This window comes from Sceloporus occidentalis, unplaced genomic scaffold, assembly GCF_023333645.1.
Source record: "Sceloporus occidentalis isolate IW3139 unplaced genomic scaffold, rSceOcc1.0.p SCAF_1, whole genome shotgun sequence".
Classification (NCBI taxonomy): Eukaryota; Metazoa; Chordata; class Lepidosauria; order Squamata; family Phrynosomatidae; genus Sceloporus; species Sceloporus occidentalis.
Window position 1 is genome coordinate 163,560,108 of NW_028316981.1, and position 22,432 is coordinate 163,582,539.

General features: G+C 41.2%; 1 protein-coding gene across 1 annotated transcript in view; it reads right to left on the reverse strand.

Moving 5' to 3' along the window:
* Positions 1–205: 205 nt before the first annotated feature.
* Positions 206–22,432, reverse strand: part of LOC149322621 (keratin, type II cytoskeletal cochleal-like) — a 28,974-nt gene continuing 6,747 nt past the window's right edge. The window contains exons 3-9 of the mRNA XM_089480466.1: positions 16,544–16,604; positions 14,388–14,483; positions 10,651–10,815; positions 9,301–9,426; positions 5,651–5,871; positions 2,864–2,898; positions 206–1,449 (exon numbers count right to left, since the gene is read on the reverse strand). Coding sequence (XP_089336592.1) covers positions 1,262–1,449; positions 2,864–2,898; positions 5,651–5,871; positions 9,301–9,426; positions 10,651–10,815; positions 14,388–14,483; positions 16,544–16,604 — 892 coding nt within the window. The 3' untranslated portion in view covers positions 206–1,261. The remainder of the gene's footprint in view (positions 1,450–2,863; positions 2,899–5,650; positions 5,872–9,300; positions 9,427–10,650; positions 10,816–14,387; positions 14,484–16,543; positions 16,605–22,432) is intronic.

Sequence of the window (22,432 nt, forward strand, 5' to 3'; positions counted from 1 at the left end):
TATTGTTTTTACTTGCTAACAGCAGAAGCCCTTTATATATCAGTTGCTGGGGAATGAGAGATAGAGGATACAGTTCTACTCATGTCCTGCTGGTGGGCTTCTATGATGCACCTGGTTGACCACTGTGAGGAGAGAATGATAGACTAGGGAGGCCTTTGGTCTGATTCAGCATTTATCTTCTTATGCTGTTATATGATTACAATGTGGAATGGCAAGTATCAGAAAACAGAATATGACTTTTTTGGGGGGGGAGGAAAAGATTACTCCAATTTTATTTCAGTGATGTTTACATGTGTCTTTCTTCCTGGGAAAATTAGACAGATAGGATAAAAGGAGATAAAGGGGATGCAATTTCTGCATCAAAAATAGACAATATGACATTTACCTGGGTATTTTAGAACAGCTTTTTGCAACTTGGTGCTTTCCAGATAGGTCAGACCACAATGCCCACAAACACAAGAACAATGTTCACAACATCTACAATGGTGTGAAAAATGAGAATTGTAGTCCAAGACATCTGAAACACATGAGGGTGCAAGAAGGCTGGGTTAGAATTTCACTATACAGGTTAACTGTTTTGTCAGTAAAATCAAATACAGCGCTCCCCTTCATCTGAATGGAGCCAACTCCAGAATTTAGGCTGTCTGGGGATGACACAGCTGTGTCTTCACTACCGATCCTGATTTAGCAGGTGAATGCTGGGTAAAAGGGTGTTACTTTTTCCTCTGGATTTTCAGATAATGTTTCACATTGCTTGTGAACCCCAAATTATGTTTTATGCCCAGTTTGCAGCCACCTTGGGGTGAGAATGGGGTTTCCCACCATTGTAGACAAGCCCAATGAAACACACATTCATTCCCAGGACAGGTTGAGTATCTCTTATCTGCAACTCCAATATAAAACTTTTTAAGCTATGTACCTGTATTGTATTTCCAAGGCATGAGAGAGATGTTAGAATCTATGAAATGGCAGGAGGTGTGGATTCACACTAAGCACTGTACTTGGATTTCCACCATTTCAGATTCTCTCTCCAGCCTCATTGTGTTTCATTATGTATATGCAAATACAGATATTCCAAAATCTTGGGGGGGGGGCACCCTGAAATATGAAGCACTTCTGGCCCCAAGGATTTTAGATAAATGATACTCAACCCATATTTTCTTTCTTTCTCTGTGTGGGTGTGGACAGCTAATGCAGTATGAGGGAGACTGGTTATGTATTTTCTTTGTTTCAGGCAGTGATGACCGTTGCTGTTTGGAGTTTAGTTTCTGACACTTCGCCTGGTTGAGCTTGTGGTCACGCTGTATGTTGATTTCAGGCTGCCTGGGCCACCACCAGAGGAAAAGCTCAGGCCTCCACTGCCCATTCCACTCCCCAGGCTGATTCCTCCACCGTAGCCAAAGCCACCTCCGCTACCATATGCAGAACTACCAGTAGTATTGAGCACAGCTGCCAAACAGAAGAAACACAGTGTATTTAGATGAGACATAAGAGCAACCTGGCCTTGTTAATAAATGCAATTGACTTCACTTGTCCTCAGACATTATCAGGTTGCCAAGTCTGACATAGCACTACCACATTCCCAGTCATGGCATGATCTCTAATCAGCTGAGATCAATTCAGTGACTAATCCAGGAAAAAAAAGCTGCAGCCAACCCTACAATAAGATGCCTAGTTTTGATGGATAATACACCATTAGTGTCAATGAGAAAAAAAAAAGATTCAATGGACATTCTCCCAAGGTTGCAACCATGGCTGCCTGCCCTAAAGCAGAAACCACCAAAATACAGTTGGCCCTTCTTATACACGGATCTTTTACACATGGATTCAAGCATCCATGGTTTGAAAATGTTCCAAAAAAGTATAAATTTCAAATATCTAACCTTGATTTTCCATTTTTATAAGGGGCACCATTTTGCTATGGCATTATATTTAATGGGACTTGAGCATCCACAGATTTTGTTATCCACGGGGGATCTTGGAGCCAAACCCCAGCGTATAACAAGGGTCCACTGTATAAACCTATTGGATCTGAAAGAGCTGTAAAATTTTCCCTTTTAAGTGGTATTTAGTGGCCAGTTCAAAGCAAACAGGGGTCTGTAAAGTCGAAGGCTTTTGTGGCTAGCATCCATAGTTTTTTGTGGGTTTTTCGGGCTATGTGGCCATTTCTAGCAGAGTTTCTTTCTGACATTTCTCCAGCATCTTCAGAGAGGATGCCAGCCACAGATGCTGGTGAAACATCAGAAAGAAACTCTGCTAGAAATGGCCACATAGCCAGAAAACCCCACAAAAAACAGGGGTCTCTTTAACCAAAAGCAGGGAGAACTACATCTTCCCTGAGGTGGCTGAACTATGATTTCTGTCATTCCTAATCCCTAACCAGGCTTGTAGGCTATGATGGCTGTTTAGGTCCAGCAACATTTGGAGTGTCACCGTTTTAATTTTCCCATTTTGGTTCAACTGATGTGTTGTTGGTTTTAAGCTTGTTTTATTTGTAAATGCTGTTACTAATGCTTAGCCTTTGGGTGGAATCAGAATGAAAAATAATTATATAAACAAATAACCTTTATTTCAGAATTTGACAGTTCCTGAGTAAGCTAACTGGTGTGGCAGAACTGAGATCACTAGCTGAATCACAGAGTGCTCAAGAATATAAAAGTTTCAATTCCCTTGTTATATATGATCATCTCTTCCTCCCTTGCTCTTGCCATCTCTATTGTTTGTACATCTATCATGAGGGATAGCTTGACAATTCCAGCTACACTTTATTGTCTTTCAGTGGGTTATGCTTGTTGGGTTTAAATGTGTTTCTAAGGTTTACAGCAGAACCACAAGGAATTCAAGAAATAAAAAGGAAACTTACTCATGCTCACAGAACCAGCTCCATCACCAGACAACCTATTGAGAGGGGGGGAAAGAGTATAAGCTAAATGAGGATTAGTTCTCATCTTTCCAAGCATGTCCAGAGGATATTAATTCACAAAGAAACACAAAAGAATTTGTTTTTGATATGAAATATTCAGAGGGCACAGCCGTGTATCATTTGGTAGTTGCTAATGATTAAAGCACGTATTCCAGCTCTGGGAAATACAAAAGAACCATCATACTGGATCAAGCTAAAGATCTCTTTGATCCCCTGGTTTGTTGTCTGATATTGATCAGCTCACTGAGCTCACAGTTGGAAAGCCAAGTTTAAGCCAATAGTAAAACTACCTTACCTTCTTCAGAAATGGCTTGTCCAGACTTTTCTAGGACTAGAATTTCACTTGGCAAAAGTAAACATGAATAGGGACTGTCTGGTATTGAGTCATACAGTTTAGCAGCAGTACAGTTTGGGTACCATAATAACTGAGGTACTGTACTTTAATTTTAAAAAGAGCCAACATGATATAGTTTAAACATTGGCCCACAACTCTGCAACCCTGGTCTATAACCCTGAAGATCAAGGTTTGAATTCTAACTAAGCAACCTCTCCTAGCTTGAACTTCAACCCATGCTTTGATCACCCCTGCTCTGATTAGATCACTACAGCAAAATGGATCTCCTTCTCCCCATGTACTGATGCCCAGCAAAGCAGGTTGGAGGAAAGTTACGATCATGGCAATAGTGTCACAACTGTTACTATGTAGTGATTGTGAATATGGATAGTTGCAGTTATCTAGAGAGGTAGTGTGGTGTAGTCATTTAATCAATGGACTGCAATCCTGATTATTAGGATTCAAATCCTCATTTGGCTATGAAATTCCACTGGGTTACCTTAGGCAAGTCACACTCTTTCATCCTCAGAAGAAGGCAAAGGCAAATCCCCTCTGAACAAATATTTCAAAGAAATGCCTGCAATAGGTTTGCCTCAGGGTCACCATATCTCAGGAATGACTTGAAGGTACTCAACAATAAACTTTAATATCCTTAATAAAACCTTGGCTATGTTCTCAGAAGGTTCCCAAGGGAAAAAGAGGCAGAGTTAGGTTGCTGAAAGTGTTTTTGACTGGTAGGGGAAGGCGCTCAAGGACAGCAGTATATAGTGGGTGTTCTCTATTTTCATGTACAATTTTTATAACTGCCTATATAATGCTCAAGTAATAAAGTTCTAAGCCTTTACACTCCATAGTGTCAGAGGCATATGTAAATTGGAATAGGAGAAAAGAATGAAATCTTAGAACTAGCAGTGGATCAAAGTAAACAGAACAAGTGTTTGGAATCTCATCCTTTTTACACTTGCACAACTAGAAGACTTCTGATCTACAAGGAGCATCTGTCTGATATGCAGTGTCATAAAACATGTGCTAGATTGTAAAGAAGAAACATGCAGGTAAAGCAGCTTCAGTACAGCTTTCCTTGTAAGAAATGAAACCTCCAAAGCAGAAATATAAAGGAGGCAATCTTTATTGTTCAAATGAATCAAGATAATAAATTCTTATCAAAACATAATGTTTATAAATGGGAAATAATTAGCTGTTTGGCACAAATGGTGGCTGTTAGTTTTTCCCCTTTGCCTATGGTTTATAAAGCCAACATTCTAGCACTTTCCTATGTGGGACTGAAGCAGGGATCTCATGCTAAAATGTCACATGAACTGATGTGTGAAATTGATGGTTATGGTTTGGGTTTTGTTTAGGAGTACAGTAAGTTTGTTCACTGCACTGCATATAGACTTAAGTAGGAAAGTTGTCAAACATCAGTCAGATGTCTTTTTTTTTGTTGTTTCTACAGCAGAGGTGGGAGGAGAGAGCCACCCCCTGCCCCCAGATACGCACCTCTGGCCCACTGACACTGCTTAATGTTTATGAAGGGCGGAACCAGGGTTCAAGCCCTTATGATAATCTTCCCACCAGCATTGGAAGAAATCACTTCTCCTTCATTTTGAGTTTGTGTGGAAACAGCAATGAGGGGAAGGCAAGCTGTGGGATGTTCCTAATAATGCATACAGCGTTGCTGTTTGTTCTTGTGTGCCCCCAACTCATTTTTTATTTATGACAAGCTTAAGGAAAACCTATCATAGGGTTTCCTTGGCATGTTCCTTCAGAGCGGGTTTGCCATTGCCATCCTCTGAGGCTGAGAGACTGTGCCTTGCCCAAGGTCACCCAGTAGGTGTTTATGCTTTAGTGGATTTGTACCCTGTTCTCCAGAGTCCTAGTCCAACACTCACACCATTAACCCCTGCTGGCTTGTTATTGTTATCTTTTACCTTCAAAGCAGGTTACATCCATAAATGTGAGGGGATAGTGCCAAATGGGTGTGCTTAAAGGATGAATGGAGCCACAACAAAACCACGATTATCATAGCTTTCAGGACATTGCTTGTCCTTTCACACCACTAATACCATTATCAGCTGAATGGCTCCAGAATAAAGATGTCTGTCAGTCAATTAATCATGAGTTTCAAACAATGAAGTTATTGATTAAATCTACATATGGGTAAAAATAATAGTTCCAAGAGAAGAATTAAATATTGTAGCTCTAGTAAGTAGAGTGTGTGCATATGTGCCTTCAAATCTGTGGACTTATGTTGACTCCATGAATTTCACAGGTTTTCTTAGGCAAGGAATACTCAGAGGTGGTTTTGCTAGTTCCTGCCTCTGAAATATAGCATATATAGCACCTGGTAGTAAGTAGGTATCATGCTTGAAGCATTGCAACCTGACACTCACCGACTCTCTTCTCCTTCCAGCAGCTTTCTGTAGGTGGCAATCTCAATATCCAGGGCCAGTTTGACATTCATCAGCTCCTGATACTCTCTCAGCTGGCGGGCCATCTCTTGCTTCGCTTTGTTGAGGGCAGCTTCCAGCTCCTCTAGTTTTGCCTTGGCATCTTTGACAGCCATCTCACCACGTTCCTCTGCCTCAGCAATGGCTGCTTCCAGTTTGGCACGCTGGAAAGAGAAGACATAGGATTATTCAGACATTCATTCTGTTCTTCTCTCTGTCCTTTGGGATGTAGGGTGGGGAAGTTTGTAGAAAGGGTTACACAGAAAATGAGCATGTAATATTGAAACCCAGGATGGAAGTCTGTCATCTATTTTTATATAAACCATGGGAGCTTTTTAAAATGGGGAAAACATTCAGTTATGAGATAACCTTCTTATAATCTGACACAGTACTGTCTTATCTCAAGGATAGTGTCACCATTTCATGACACAATCTTTGTTTGGAGAGCCTCTGATACAAAAGACTGTGCCTATTACTTCTATTTCACTACATGCCAAGCCTTTCTCAGCTGTACTTTTTAGATTTTCCAGTATAGTATTGAAGAATTACTGTATTTACTCATGTATAAGTCTACAAATTTTAGTCAATAAATTGACCCCAAAAACCTGGGTTGACTTTTCCATGGGACGGTATAATTACTCTACCTTAACTCTTATATATATATATATAAAAAGAAACCATCCCATCTCTGAACAGAGTGGCAAAAGGCAAGAGCTTAGTCCATTCCAGGAGAACCTAAAAGAATCACCAATCCCCCTTTATTCCCTCCACTGCAGTGCCCTTCTGGACTTTTTGAATGGCTGGGTGGGAAAACAGTTACGTTCTTTGGCATCATTTTCCTTAGCTTCATCCTTCATATCCTTTGTTACATGCCCTTAGGTTTTACCCTTGACTTATCCACGGGTCATATCAAATTCCATAATTTTGGTTCCAAAATCTGCCCTCGACTTATACATAAGGCCAATTTATAGCTGAGTATACATGGTAGAACAATTGATCAAAAACCACAAGAACTGAAGGAGGGATGATGTGCCAAATAATCTATAATGCACTGAGCCACTTTATCCTAAAATTGGGAGGTGCCATCTATTAATGTTTCCATGACACTATAAAAAATAATCTCCCTGAAAACAGAAACGTAGAAACATCAGAGAAAAGGTGTGTCAACCATCCTTTTGCATCATGTGCAAGTTTCCTCTCTATAAGGAGCCTTCTGCCTAAGGTACTGCATCACTTACAAGCTGGTAAGTCAACACTTATATTTCATTGATTCAATGACTCTACTGTACTTGAGACAGCCAACTGGATTTGGGCATGGGGAGCTTTAATATCAGCATTTGTACAAGTTCCTCTGACTTATACCAAGAATTAGTCAACTTCCTTTTAGAAGTCACAGCTGTAACTAGGACTGGCAGCATTCTGTGTTGTATCCTTATCCTGTCCACCCCCCAAAGAAAAGAGAAAATAAGGTGGTGCTACACTTTAAAAGGAGAGCCAAGACCATAGCTTGACATAGGAGAATTTTTGCATTTAGTAATTGCAAGATTCACCCTTTTACATCTCCATGTGAAAAAATATCTCAGGTTGAAAGGCTAAAGAATGTGCCTGCCTGAGATCTGAGGAGACACTGGTGAGACAGAAGGCACCAGAGGTGGGGACCATGCAGCCCTTCAGAAGTTGCTGGACTGTTGCAAATCTTGCAGTGATCCCTCACCAGTGGCTAGGTCTGTTGGGCTGTTGGGATTTGGACTCCAACAACAGCTGGAAGGCCACATAGTCCCTACTCCTAGATGGCAACATTAATCTAAATGGTCCAGTAATCCATCCCTGAGAAAGGTGGATGTTTGTATCAGAAGAGGGACCACCTCTGAGTGCCAGTGCACTTGCTTTGAATGTAGAATATCCCCAAGCTCAGTCCCTACCATTTCTAATCAAAAGGTACTAGCTAATGGGAGATACCTCTCTCTGTCTGATATTCTGGGGAGCTGTTGCCATGCAAATAAATAGCCATTATTAGCTCAGACAAACCAATGGTCTGATTCAGTATATAGCAGTGACCACTATATTTCTGGACGAGACAATCTTAAACCAACTTGCCCTTTGCACCTTATTCTTGCTGAACCTGCAGCTGCTTATAACCAATAAAACATTCATAAGAGCCCAAATGATAACTAATCACTACTAAGATGTCAGTGTCAATGACTAATGTAGTCCTTGCACTCCCGTAGTACATTTATCAGTTCTATATTCTCCTGTAGCGCAATGCAAAGGGCGCAATGCAAATATCAGAGAGGAAGGGCGTGTTGCTGGACATCTGGGCTTCAAAACCCCCATTCAGTAATCAAAGGTATAGTTTTCTGGGTCACACTGTTTGCATTGCTTCCATGGGGATGTTTGCTTAAACCGCCCTGCCTTAAAGGCAAACAAATATGATGGGAGTGATTCAAGATGGCTTATCTCTCTGCTTTTGTGAAAGCTCTCTGGTTAATTCATCATGAAACATGCAGTCCTTGCGGGCACCCATCAGTGCAATTGTTTCTTTTCTTTTCTCTTCTCTTCTTCTCTTTTTGACATGGCATTTTCTAAGCAAACTGCCAATGCTTGTCAGAGGACAGAAAAGGAGACAGTAGAAGAGAAAACCTCCTGGGGTGAACATTGCACAGCTGCTTTAGATTTTGAATGAAGAGGATAAATTCATCCATTGAAATTGGGTCAAGAACAGGAAGAAATTTAGTAACGTATGAATCACAAGGTAAACTCATGGGATGAGTGGGATTGGGACCCCTTTGGGTTGGACAACTGAGGATGGGGGATCCTGTTGCATTCATTTTTCCTCAGTGTGTTAGTTTTCCATTGCTAAAGCCATTCCACCTATTTCCACATAAAATTGCAAATGTGTTTTTTAATTATTTATTATGGCATTTATACCCCACCCTTCAGCCCTAAAGGGGTATAGTTGTATGTGTGAAATGTTGTTGTCTGTGTGACTATGTATGTTTCTCCTAGTATACACATTTTATATGCACTTTTTCGAATGGACACATTGTCCCCACATACAGTTAATTTGTGCACACATTTTTCCTGAGCTCTTATGTGAAATGATGGGGTATAAATTAAAATAGTGACAACAGTAGTAGCAGCAGCAGCAGCAGCAGCACATTTGTGCATATTTTTCAATGTAGAACTTAACTGCAATTTTTAGAAAAGTGTGGATATTGAAAGACAACTGCATTTTAGTTCACGTATATGAGATCCAGCATGATGCAGGGTTTGAGAATTGAACTACGACTCTTGATATCAGAGTTTTATTACCCATTTAGGCATGGAAACCCACCAGGTGGCTTTAGATGCATCACAGTCTCTCACTCCCAGAAAACTCTTTGATAGGCTTGCCTTAGGGTCACCATAAATCAGAAACAACTTGAACGCATACAAAAACAAATACATTCAAGAATGTCTTATTAGCCAAGTGAGCACAAGACCTGAATTGAACAAAAATTTCCCCACTCCGAATCGCACCCTACCTATAATCTGTTAACTCACAATATGTTCTGCAGCATAAAAAACATATTGAGTTCCTTTTGCCTGCTTACCTGATTTTTCACATTTTCAATCTCAGACTGCAGCCTCTGGATTGTGCGGTTAAGCTCTGCAATCTCTGTCTTGGTGCTCCTCAGGTCATCTCCATGCTTCCCAGCAGTGGCTTGCAGGGCCTCATACTGAGAATAAAAACAGAAAAGATGCTATTGAAGGTGCCTGAGGAGCCATTAATTGATGATAGAGGCAAAACATCTTCCCATCTGAGAGGGGTTGGGAGACATTAATTGAGGATAGAGGCAAAACATCTTCCCATCCTTTCCCATTGCACATTCCTCCCTCTGGAAGTAAGATCACCATAGTAGCATGCAGGTTCTTGACTTCATTACAAAGAAATGTAGCATTTTATCTTGCTTCCTCAGGAGTAAATAACAACCATGCTTTACTTTACACCAGGGGAATGAATGATAGCCAGTCATGCTTATTCTGCAAATATATGAGTAGAAACCATTCCGTGAGATGAGAGAAGGTAAGGGATGAACTTCCAGACATGAGTTGAAGGTGGAGTTATAAGCAAGTCCCTGAAGAGCAATGAGAGCCAGTATGGTGTGGTGACTGAATTGGAACTTGGGCTATTTGGATTCTAGTAACCACAGAGTGAGCAATTAAATTTTCATAAATTTAGTTGTTAGCCATAAGGATGAATAATTTTACCATCTACCCCTTCACTCTGAGAAAGTCCTGAAAAACTTCACAGTTTCCAAGATCCCCTCACAGATTGAATTTAGCACACACACAAATCCTCACAGCATATTTATTTATTTTTTATTTTTTTAATGCACAGAAAAATTGCATTTTCTGTGCAGAAAACATCATTTTCTACTTTTTTTTCCTGTGTAAAAATCGTGTTTTCTGTGCAGGTTGAGAGGTGGATGAATACTATACGAGAGAGTAGGAGGTGTTTGTGTGCTTATGGAAAATGTAAGTTGATAGAAAGTACAAAACAACCCTAATCTCAGCAAGTCTGCCATGATGCTGTGCAAGCTGTTACATCTGTTTGTTCATCAGTATGTTTACTGTTTGAATCTGTTTGCTGTTTCAAGCATCCTGGAGGACTGCAGCAAGTAAGGTTCACCCAATAAAGTAATAAAAAGGGAAAGAAGGGCAATTAGTTAGATTGGTGATGATGAGTTAACAATGGGTTATATTCAAGATATAACTAAGAACTACAAAGAGCAACAAGCAAGTTATGAAAGCCTGGGAGAAGCAATAAAACATGTGGCTGCAGCAATCCCAGGCGAGTCATTTGTGCAGATATGAAATGTTAAAAGACATAGCTGATCACCCAGTCAATATTCCTAGCAATTTTTTTTCTTTATAAGTTCCACTTTCCCAGCCCAACTCACCTTGCTTTGATACCATGTCTCTGCCTCCATCCTACTCTTGTTAGCAACTTCCTCATACTGAGCTTTGACCTCAGCAATGATACTGTCCAGGTCCAGGTTTCGGTTGTTGTCCATTTGGAGGACAACAGAAGTATCAGAGATCTGGGTCTGCAGTTCACGCAATTCCTGGAAAATTAAAAGACACATGCATTAGTTGTTCACTGTCCTTCTGAGCATTTTCCCTTTACTTCAGGTTAGCAATACATAGGGTGTACAATGAGCCCTTGGTATCCACTGGGGTTTGGTGCCAGGAACCCCACCCGCCCCCACCCTGGATACCAAAATCCATTCATGCTGAAGTCCTATTAAATACAATGGTGCAGTAAAATTTTATCTCTTATATAACATTGCAAAATCAAGATTTGCTTTTTGGAATTTATAGATATATTTAATATTTTCAAACCATGAATGGTTGAATTTTTGGATATGGAGGGCTGACTGTATAGCAACACAACAGTCTGGAGATAAACTGAAGACCTGGATAGCCTTAGATCTTTCTTCCAAGCTTCCCAACCCAATTAAAGGCCAAATCCAGTCTCAAATGGGAGAGAGCAAATTAAATTTTCTCACCAGGCCCTGGGCCTATCATTCCTTCTGTCTGACAATTGATTTAAATATTCATCATGCAGATCTGTAAGGGCCTGTACTAGTTTTAGAGTTCATGGGAGATCACTTGCTTCAAAGCACCAGTACCCTAGAGAAATATCTCATAATCTTCCAGAAGCAACCATGAAAAATGGATTCTTTCTCTATCAAATGAATGGTTCCAAAATTCAAAATATACATCGGGCACTTATCTCATGTTACTTCCCACTAGCATAGATAAGACCATCTACCTGATGAAGGAGAGTGAATGGCCTCTTTCATGAAAGCTGCTGGGGAGCAGCTGTGAAGTGCTAGAGGCCAGAGCTGTATGTGCCATATAACTTGTGCCCATCTGCACCTTTGGGTGCAGAGAAGGATCCTCTTGCCTTGTCAGTGCAGAAATCAGTTTCAGCTGGCAGTCAGTTGCAAAGGGAGTGGGGAGAGTGCGCCATCTCATTCTTTAACTCAGGCAGCAAACTGCCCTGTTCCAATCTTGTATGTGTGCATGTGTGTGTACTCCTGTGTACACCTGTCCAGAAACACACACTTTCTTTATGTTTTTATCTACAACTCAGGTGAGGCAACTACAAGGGTGGGGGAGGTTCTTATCCCTTGCTTCCTTACAAGTTTTCTTCCTCCCACAGTGGTTATGGTCCATGGGATTAAGGGTGCAGGCAGAGACATACCAAAAAATAGAGTCTAAAGCAGTTGGAAGATATGCTATAAAAATTCTTATTGAGAAAAGAGTAAGGAATCCTCTGTCTACCATCTTGGTTAACTGCTCTGATGTAAACAATAACGGGATATTGAGAAAAGGGAGAGAGACATGTATGATTAACATTATGGATGTTGTCTGAGTCTGAATTAGACAGAAGGAGTTCATTCTCTGGGTCTAGGGCTCAAACTGGATCCGGAAAATGGTTTCTTTCTTTCTTTCTTTCTTTCTTTCTTTCTTTCTTTCTTGAATGAGAGATTGTATCATGGCTAAGAGCCAAAGAATTATGTATCATGAACAGACACTGTCTGTTTGGAACAGAGGGAAGACTACTCTGCTTGTTTAGTTTTGTTTTTTTAAACTGAACTGCCTGTCCCCACCAAGAGTCAATACAACTTCCTCTTTTATACAGGTTCCACCTTAGTGAGTTTATTAGAAAATGGGATGATGAGCATAATTCTCTTATATTGGGGTGAGAAGGAACCATCACTTTTGCTCCAAAAATCTTCAGTAAAGCTGGGAATCAATTCATTCTGTTCCAAACAAACAAACCTGTAGATATATCCAAGTCCCACAATTCCTCTTTCTTCACCTATGTCCAAAACCTCCCTTGTGGAACCAGACTTTTTTTCTTTGCCCATTTTTTAATGCATTTCCTCCCAAATGTACTCATTTTCATCTTTATCTTCTAACCTAGGTATTTTTGTATACAGTTTTATACTGGCTAAAACAAAAAGAATGATAGATTTTAGTTGTGTATACATTGGTAATAAGAGCATGCCCATATTGCTCTCATTTCCAATGTATGGAAATGAGAGCAATATGTTGGCAGTCTAAGGAGGGATGAAATGTGTGTTTTTATACAATATAGAGATGGGAATCATGTAATCCTCCAGGCATTGTTGGACTGCAAATGTCATAATTGCTCACTATTGACTATGCAGACTAGGGCTCAGAAGACCTGCAATCCAATAGTATGTGGAAGGAGCATTTGGCCCACAACTGCTGTAGAAAAAAAAAGCAAATCCAACCCATTTATTTCCTACTTCTAGGGATATTTTCTTCTGCATATGATCCATCATATGCAGAAAATAATAGGAACACCAAAGCCTTGGCACTGGTATTACAGTGAAGCCTTGCTTTCCGCTGTGGTTTGGTTCCAGGACCTCCCACGAATATCAAAATCTGTGGATGCTCAAGTTACATTAAATACAACGGTGTAATAAAATTGTGTCCCTGCTATAAAATGGAAAAATCGAGCTTTGCTTTTCATATTTGGGGGGGGGGTATTTTCAAGGCACTCGGAGGGCCGAATGCAACAAAATTGGCACAGACATGGAAATAACCTGTCCTCCACTTCTTGCTGCAATGTGGCCAGCAATGAGCTCACTGCCACAAGAAAATCAATATTGAAACAGCATATTTGATAAACTCTCTGTGGTTCTTGTCTATTTCACAAAGAATCACATGGGACAATCAAACAGATATGCATACCAGATGTTTAAGGTCTTATCTGAAACAAAACCTTGGCTAGTCTGGAACCCATTTGTACATTTTCTGAAGTCAAGGCTGCAGTCAGCAAAAAGCCTGGAGTCCATGAGTCATAGAGATGTGGTACAGTGAAAAGTAAATGGCCAGATTATAATTCTGTAATATCTTCAGTGCTTGAAGCTTTCATCACAGAGCTTCCACATCATAGAGAAGAAACAATAATCATTTGCATTCAATGGCTTTGCAAGTTTCAGTTAATTTATAAATGGGGTATGTTCCAGTGGAATATCTTCAGCCTGTCCTGTTCTCATTGGCAAAAAGTGACACTTCTCACAAAAGTCTTTATATCTTAATCCCCCTGCAAATGACACGTTACCCTATCTAACCAAGGGGTGGATTAACCACTGTCAGTTAACACAATGAAATAGGGCCCAAGCCAGACAGGAGTCAGTGGCGTTCCCATGCTGGGTGTCACCTGATGTGGGAGTGAGCTGCTGGAGAGCGGTTGGGGACATGCTGGGGGGGTGGGGGTGGCAGCAGCCCTCCAGGCTTCACTGCAGTGTGAGCTCCTCCTCCTCCTTTTGGGCCAGAGCAGCCTGCAAGGGCACACATGCATTCCTCTGTCTTGGGCTTCCTCTCCAGGGTAAAAGCCCAGGATGGAGCAGCCTCCAGGGGCCTGTACACTCTTCTTCCCCTTCCTCTGTCTAGGGATTTTTCCATGGAGAGGAAGCATGGGACCAGAGCAGGCAGAAAGGGAGATGAGGGTCCAACCGGTGTTACCCCTCTTCACCCCCTGCAAGCCCCTAGTGACAGAAATAATATCTGAATAATCCCAGTCCAAACCCCCTTGGTCTGATTCAGGTCCCACACATGTTCACGAGAGATTACAGGGAGATTTTTTACTTACTGTTTCATAGAGTGTTCTCAGGAAGTTTATCTCATCAGTGATTCCATCCACCTTGGCCTCCAGTTCCACTTTATTCATGTAGGAAGCATCAACATCCTAAAAGAAAGAAAGCAAGTAAACATCATTGGAAAGGTCAGTGATTTTGAAGGAATGGTCAAGAAGAAGGGGAAGTGAAGGCTGTTACTATGTGCAGCAGATGAAAAATATCCTCTTCATGTTATAAGAATTCGTCATCTTCACAATAAAAGCAACTCGTTTAAAACCAGGGTGTTAGTCCCCAATAATAGACCCAATGAATCAATGGAACTGACATAAGTGTTGACTAATAAAGTTTTCCCATTGATTCAATGGATCTATTCTGACTGGGGTAAACCATTTGATTATGTTATTGCCGCCTGTTGACAACATGAAATTGTCCTGGTGAATGATGGTCAATGTACACATTTCCCTAGAGTCACAAATTTCAGCTACATCTGGGTTTTTTCTCTAATTGATCTCAGATGCATCATTCTTGTGAAAATTGCTGCAAGCTTGGCAGGGAAGAATATCTCTTTCTTTGTCAGCCAAGACCAGAACAAAGCAAAGCTGAAGAAAAATCCCACTGCTACATCTGCACTGCAGAAATAATGCAGTTTGACACCACTGTAAGTGCCATGGCTTAATCTAATGGAATTCTGAGATTTGTAGTATTCTGTGATATTTAACCTTCTCTGTTAGAGAGCTCTGGTGCTGCAACAAACTACAAATCCCAGGATTCATAGCAGAGAGCCATGGCAGTGCAGATGCAGCCTGATACCAGTGGAAACTTTTCTAAACCTCATACCTGTGCTGCAGCTGGGATGTTGCCCTCATCTGGAGATGAAGGAAAGGGTAAAGCTGGGGATGGGAGGTGAAGGATATAGCTCCCCTCTCCATTGCAATTTAGTTACAATGTCCATAATTCATTAAAGAAAAAACAGAACCCTAGCTGCATGCTACATACTGAACATAAAAAAAAGATAAGGGAATCAGTGCATCTCATTGGACTCCAGTTGTCATCAGTCCCACCAGCCTGACCAAGAGGAAGGGGTCACAGGAATAATAGTGTGTCAACATCTACAGGGTTCCCTACTCCTGGTGGAATGTGCACTTTGGTCCTTGGTCCATCCTCAATATTATCACTGACCTTTTTAACCTTGGAAAACCACCTGTCCTTTCTCTGTGTCTTTTATCCTCTTTTTCTCTCTTGTTTGTTTGGTATGTAAACATGGGAAGAAAAGGCTAATGGCTACACAATGGAAACGCTGCTTTAGGTGCCCAACCCAAATCAGGAAGCATGTATAGTGCTCAGTGTAATTAACTGTATCAGTATGCAATGATTCCTTTAAATCACACCTTTGGAAGAGTTGAGCAGCCTTGCTCCAGTGGAAGTCAAAGGCTGCAACACCATCCATGGTGAACTGGACAAAATATTTTCTGCGGGATTCCCCACCCCTCACCCCAGTCTACATTAAAATGTCACCCTCATATATTAGTGAGTTGTTTGACTCTTTGTTCATAAAGAAAGAGCAAATGGGTTTTTTAAAAAAACAACAAATTGCAGACTGTAGGGATGTAATTCTTTAATAATATTGTTCTTGAAGGGAGTTAGATGTAATTTTAGAAATTTTCTTCCTGTTGTAAGAAAGCCTTTGAAAACTGCACCATTTTCAAAGATGATTCACAGTTCAGGGCTTATCCCATGCAAAATTTGTATGTGGTATTTTTGCACAGAAATAGCATCTTCTTGCAAAGGAAACAGCAACTTCTATATAGAAAATGTTGTTTGCTGCACAACAAAATCCATATGTGAATTTTGCACAGAAAAACTCCCCAAATGATGAAATTCTCATCAGCACAGGATTCTTCTCATCAGGGTTTCCTGACTCTTGAGAAACATGTTTCTCTAACCTTTTCTGGAATATTTTCAAGTATGTTCCTGTCCCGAGAGGTCTGTACCACTTTATAGTGGTGTGGGTTCAGAATTACATGATTAAATGCTTCCCCTTGGGAAAATCCCTGCACATACAAAATTAGTTTATATCATAGTGCTCTAATTGTGTGGTATGAAAGAGCCCTGATTACCAAGGATGGTGTGAACCAATGAATGCTAAGAAAACATAGTGCTTCTCACCCACCTTCTTGAGCACAACAAAGTCATTCTCTGCTGTTGTGCGTTTATTGATTTCATCTTCATATCTGTTGGGAAGGGAGAATGAAATAGATCATTTAAAACTACGGATAGAATCAGCTAGAAAATAACACATAACCTTGGAGTGAAAATCTGTTCTCAAAGAGATCAACAGCATTCACAGTGGCATCCTCCTCCCCTTTCAATACAGAACTCCTCCCTTCCCCCCATGTGTAGAAAAGTAACTGTACCTTTAAAAATAATTCTTTATCTTATCTTCTTAAGACTTGGGAGATAAAAAAATATCTAAACTGCAGCTATAGCCTTTCAAAAGCTAACAATACAAGCATATACAGAATTATATCCCACTGAATTGAAGGGGAACTTCTTCCAGATAAATGTGTATAGCAGTGTTCCTCAACCTGACACCCTCCAGATGTGTTCATCTACATCTCCCATAATCTCCAGACAATCTTTTCACTGCACTACTAGCTAAAAATGATTTGTGTGAGTATTCTCTAGGTCCCCCTTCCTTCTCCTGCCTCAACTGGATGGGACTCCTTGAGGCCACCTTTTATCTGAAGAACCACTGCCACCACCTGATGATTAACTCTTCCACTTTAGCAATGCACCAGGACATTGCTGGGAATTCCACTGGCACTTCCTTTGCCAACTGTAGGGAAGAACTGGGCCAAGATAAGGCATGCAAAAAGGAATGAAAGAGAGGTCTTTCAAAGAAATGGCCTTATTCTAAGTAAGGAAATTCTAAAACAAAATGATATCTCTTACATGAAGAACCATCTTGTCCTCTAGGCACAGATAGAAAGTCTAAGTTACAAAATAAAATAAGTTCATCCAAATCAAGAAAAGAATCAAAATACCCTAATGTGACTGGCTGATGCATCAGATTGCAACACAAACTCCCAAAAGTTAGATAATTTTAGACACTGGGCATTACACAGACCATTTGAAACATCCCTTCCCCCCTCAATCCTCATGGTACCCTGTCTTCATGATATAGGGTCAAAGCCTCAATTCGAGTGCAGACTATCTTCATGATGGAAGGCCAGTTCCATACTGAATCAACCTCATTCCTTTTAAATTGGAATTTTAAAAAAAACTTACTTTTTGCTCTGGATTTTCCAGGAAAACCTGGAGCATTCTAAAGCAATGCAAAGTGGCTTTTTACACCTGCATCCTGGTGTCATGCCCATCACTGCTGCCATGGTTCACTGCTTCTGAGGTTATGATAAGGCAGACAGCATCAATATTGTGATCAACATTGGGCATCTCATTTTGTCCTCAGAGGGAGTCACTTGCACCAGTGCTGGTGCCACCACCTGATGTATGTGTACACAGCTGCCCAACATCACTCTAGAGTGCAGAGTTAATGGTAAGGGGAAGATCAGAGCAGCCTTCGAGTCAGAATACTCCAGGAACAGCCCATGATATTCTGGCCAGTGTAGACATGCCTACTGACAGCCCCTACTATGTTAGAGGAATAGAGTAACTTGGCGGGGAGTCTGAGCTACCTGCTGGTATTGGCTGATGCTGGCAGCAAAGGTCATCACATGTAGATCCTTGTTTGCTGCATTATAAATCTCTTTGCTTGCTCATGTTAAGCAATCTTGCCAAACAGGAATGCAGCAGATACTTGCTTCATTTTCAGGAGTAGAATTTCATAGTTGCAGATGAGCATCCTAAATGCAGTAACCATTTCCAAACAGGTATTGTGTATTCTGGGGGAGCAGGATGATGGTAGAGGACATTGTTTTGTTACAAACTGTTTTTCACAGTTAAGATTAGTATTGCAGAATTGGGAAAGAGTTCCAATAACCAAGATCAAGTAGACTAGCAAGATGACCTGCTCTTTGTAGGGGGGTACAGCAGTAAGTGATATGTTGGAGGGGGGAACCCTCTGCTTTCATGGAAATGAGATTCACTGGTTCCCTGGGCATGCATAAAACTTTCTCTTTCTTTCTTTTATTCTTTCTTTTTTTAAGTAAAAATAGTTGCAGAAATAATACTGCCATACCCAGCAATTCTGATTCCCAGGCGCTTAGAAGAATATGAGGGTCCGATCTGATGTTCATGGATAGGAGAGAGACAAGAATGTGATACTGTTGCAGAGAAAAAGAGGAAACTGTTCTCCCTTCCTCCTCCTCCTGCCCCCCTCCCTGCCAGCCACTGGGTCTTAATTCTTACTATGGTTAACTGGTTAAGCAACAATCCTAGGTATAAAGGCACAGGGGCAGCAATGGAGCTCAGTTTCAATATTTACCAATACAGTTGCATAAACCAGAAAGGTGAAATACAGAATAATCTTTTCCTCTTGTTTGAGTAGTGCCCAGACCCTGTTTGTTGGGCTGTTCTTGCTTTTCTCTCAGCCTTTAATAAGCAAGTTTGCAAAGAAAAAAGAAGAGGGAGGGAGGGAGGGAAAGAAGGAAGAAAAAGGTGTGCAAAAGGCTGTGTTTCCTCTGTGAGCAGTGCCACACCCTGAAAGCCTGGGTTACTCTATGACTGTCATTGACACAGATTCTGTTATTGGACTTTGCCCTTATTTCATTTGTGGTCACTGTAAAGAAGTCATTTATGATAGTACTTCTGATTTGTTTTACAAATTGCCGTCGTAGTAACATCAGTTATGACTGCTGTTACTACTACTGCTACCACCACAACTATTACTAGTTGTAGCAACATCAAGATGAGTTACTAACACTACTACTACACCTATTCTAGACCCTAGGGCATTAAGACAGCACAACAGTGAGCAAATCAGTCAGTTATGCAAGCTCTCTCTGAAATGAAATTTTCACCCAATCTTTAATGGTGGAGAAATCTGTCAGTTTTACTATATTTCATATTCATGTTTTCTGGACTGGATAAATCAAGGTCAAAACCAATTTGAAAATAAAGTCACATCTATCCCTAGCTAACACAGATTACAGGAAAAAATATGTTGTTCATACATCTGTTGTTCATCCTACAGTGTGGCCAGTATGGTGTTATTCTATTTTAGCCTCTAAACAACTCTTCACCGCAGGCTAGATTGAGAGCAGTGCTGTCTCTGGAGGTGTGCAGGGGGTGCGGACCACACTAGGTGACACCCCAGAGGAGGGGTGACACCCAGTCAAGCCATCCTTCCCTTCAGTGCATGAGGGGCAAGTGCTCACCTTTCCTAACTATTCTATCATGGGCTTTTCTCCCTGGAGAGGAAGCCCTGGGATGGAGTAGCAGGCCTGGGCAGGTGGCCAGATGAGGGGCTGACACAGTGACTGGGGAGTGGAGGCAAGGAGAGAGGGGAAACTGGGTAGCCAATGGGGAGGGGGCAACCAAGGGAGGAGGTCAAGTGGCCAGGGAGGGGTGCAATTAGCACGATGGGGCAGAACAGCCATGTACTCCTGCAACCAGCAACCCTCCAAACCAGCTGTCACCAAAGGTAGAGATGCCATTAACTGAAAGACAGTGCTCCAAAGCACCTTATAGTTGTTAGCTTAACAGCACTATTTGCATGATAGAAAAGAATCCTAATTAATTAAAACTGGAATCATGTTTAATCACTTGCACAAACTGGTTAAAGAACAGTGAAATGGTTTCTCTCTCTCTCTCTCTCTCTCACACACACACACACACACACACACTGCGTGCAGATTCAGAAAAAAAAAAACATTTGTAAGTGAAGATGGGGAGATCAAGCCTGAACTCTTCTTGGAAGCCAAGATGACCAAATTGAGGGTTTCACACTTTGGACAAATCACAAGAAGGCATGATTGATTAGAAAAGGCAATAATGCTAGGAAAGGTAGAAGGTAATAGCAAGAGAGGAAGGCCACATGCCAGAAGGATAGATGCAATCTGAGAGGCCGTGGGCCTGAATCTACAGGACCTAAGCAGAGCAAGAGAGGATAGGGTTCTGGAGATATTTCGCCCAAAGGATCACCATGAGTCAAGGTTGACTCAAACACAGTTAACAACAACATTCTAAACATCTAATGCATAGGTATACTCTGTATCACAGGCTAAAACCCAGGAGACCTAGGTTCAAATCTCCACTCAACCATGAGACTTCCTAAGTGAACATGAGCCAGTCAGTGAACTGTCTCCCAGACTATATGAGTAAGTATACAGCTCATTTGATCACAGCCATCCCTACTGTTTGTTAAATTGCAACAATTATCTTAACATTTGCAATTGTTTTAAAATTACAATAATTTTAAAATTGTGGCAAATGAAAATTATATGAAAAACTATGCCCTTTTTATTCTTGTCCTCTTGTTGATGGGTGGGGTTGTCACTGCATTTCCTCTTTTTTGACTAGTGGTCACCCTGGCAATGGCTGATCTCTTCAAGAAGCATGGGGCAAAGACCATCATAGAGATTATAATCCACTTTGGAAATCTCCTGAATAACAGTATTCCATATCAGTGTGGAGACTTTCAGATGGAGGACCAGAGTTGGGGAAAAGAGGTGTTTCCAGGGCCACAAAATAAATTCATGGCCAAAGAGCACATCTGAAGAACTCAAGGACCTGCTGTATTGTTCTGAGGTCTTCCAAACTGACCATTTGACCACAACTATGATTTTGATATCCTGTCCCACCTCCCAGCCCTCTACCCACACCAACTCGATGGTGAGGCAACATAAACAAGGTTGCATTCACACTTAATTCTTACATCACCTTTGTTTTAAATCAGCATTCACAGACCCTGCCCCGGTTGAAAGGTACATATCTTTTCTTTTCTTTTCTGAATTGTCTGCCATAGCAATAGCACTTCTACATGATGTGAAAAATTGTAAAGGTCTCTCAAAGGCTGCTGGCGTATTGCAGAAATAAAGCAGTTTAACATGGCTTTGACACTGTCGTGTCTCAATACTATGGAGTTTGGGGAGTTGTATTTTGGTGGTGCTCCAAAACTCTCTGACAGAGAAGGTTAAATATTCAGACAAAATTAAAATCCCAGAAATCCATAGCAATGAGTCATGATGGTTAAGGTGGTGTCAAACTGCTTTAGATCTGCACTGTGGCAGCAGCCCAAACTGACAAATCCATGCTAGAAATGTTAACTCACATGGCCCACCTCATACTCCCACACTAAAAATTCTTGAGAATTACAGAGTGCGGGACTGCCTGAAGACATTTTGTAGCTGAAGGCAAAAGACACATGCCCTCCCTGTCCCTAAAGTTAGCCATCCAGAAACTGACCAGACTGGTATTTGAAATACTAGCCATGGGGTAATGTCCTCCCAAACACCTCAGGGCACCAGGCCAGTTTAAGGGATGGGCAACAGGGTGTGTTTCAAATGCAGCTCTGACATCCAAGAGGACAAGAAATTCAGAAGAAAAAGCGGAGGGGAAGGAAGCAGTTCCACTGTTGCCTTTCCTCCATCTTTGCCAGCTGAAGCAGTTTTCCTTTCTCTACTCAATGACAGAACTGCCTTATAAAAAAAATTGGTGGGGGGGAAGAGGCATCTTTACAATCTTATTGTTGTTGTTGTGTGCCTTCAAGTCATTTCCAACTTATAGTGATCCTAAGGTGAACCTAGCATGTTTTGGGGGGCTGAGAGAGTGTGACTTGCCCAAGGTCACTCAAGGAATGACTGAGCAGGAAATTGAACCCTGATTTCCAGAGTCATAGCCGAATGTTCAAACCACTATGCCACACTGGCTCTCTTAACTCACACACAATTAATTCCCTGGTTTCTCTGAGAGGAAAGATGGAGCAGTTCAAAGATGCCGCAGAGAGGCACCTTTTTTGTCACATATGAAAAGACTCTTTCATTCGAAGGCAGTGGCTCTTTTACTAAAATGATTAATAATGCAGGAACTCCAGCTAAACCTTTCCCAACGTTTTCCCCGTCCAACTCCAAGCTATAATACCGTGGCTGCACCTGGAGAA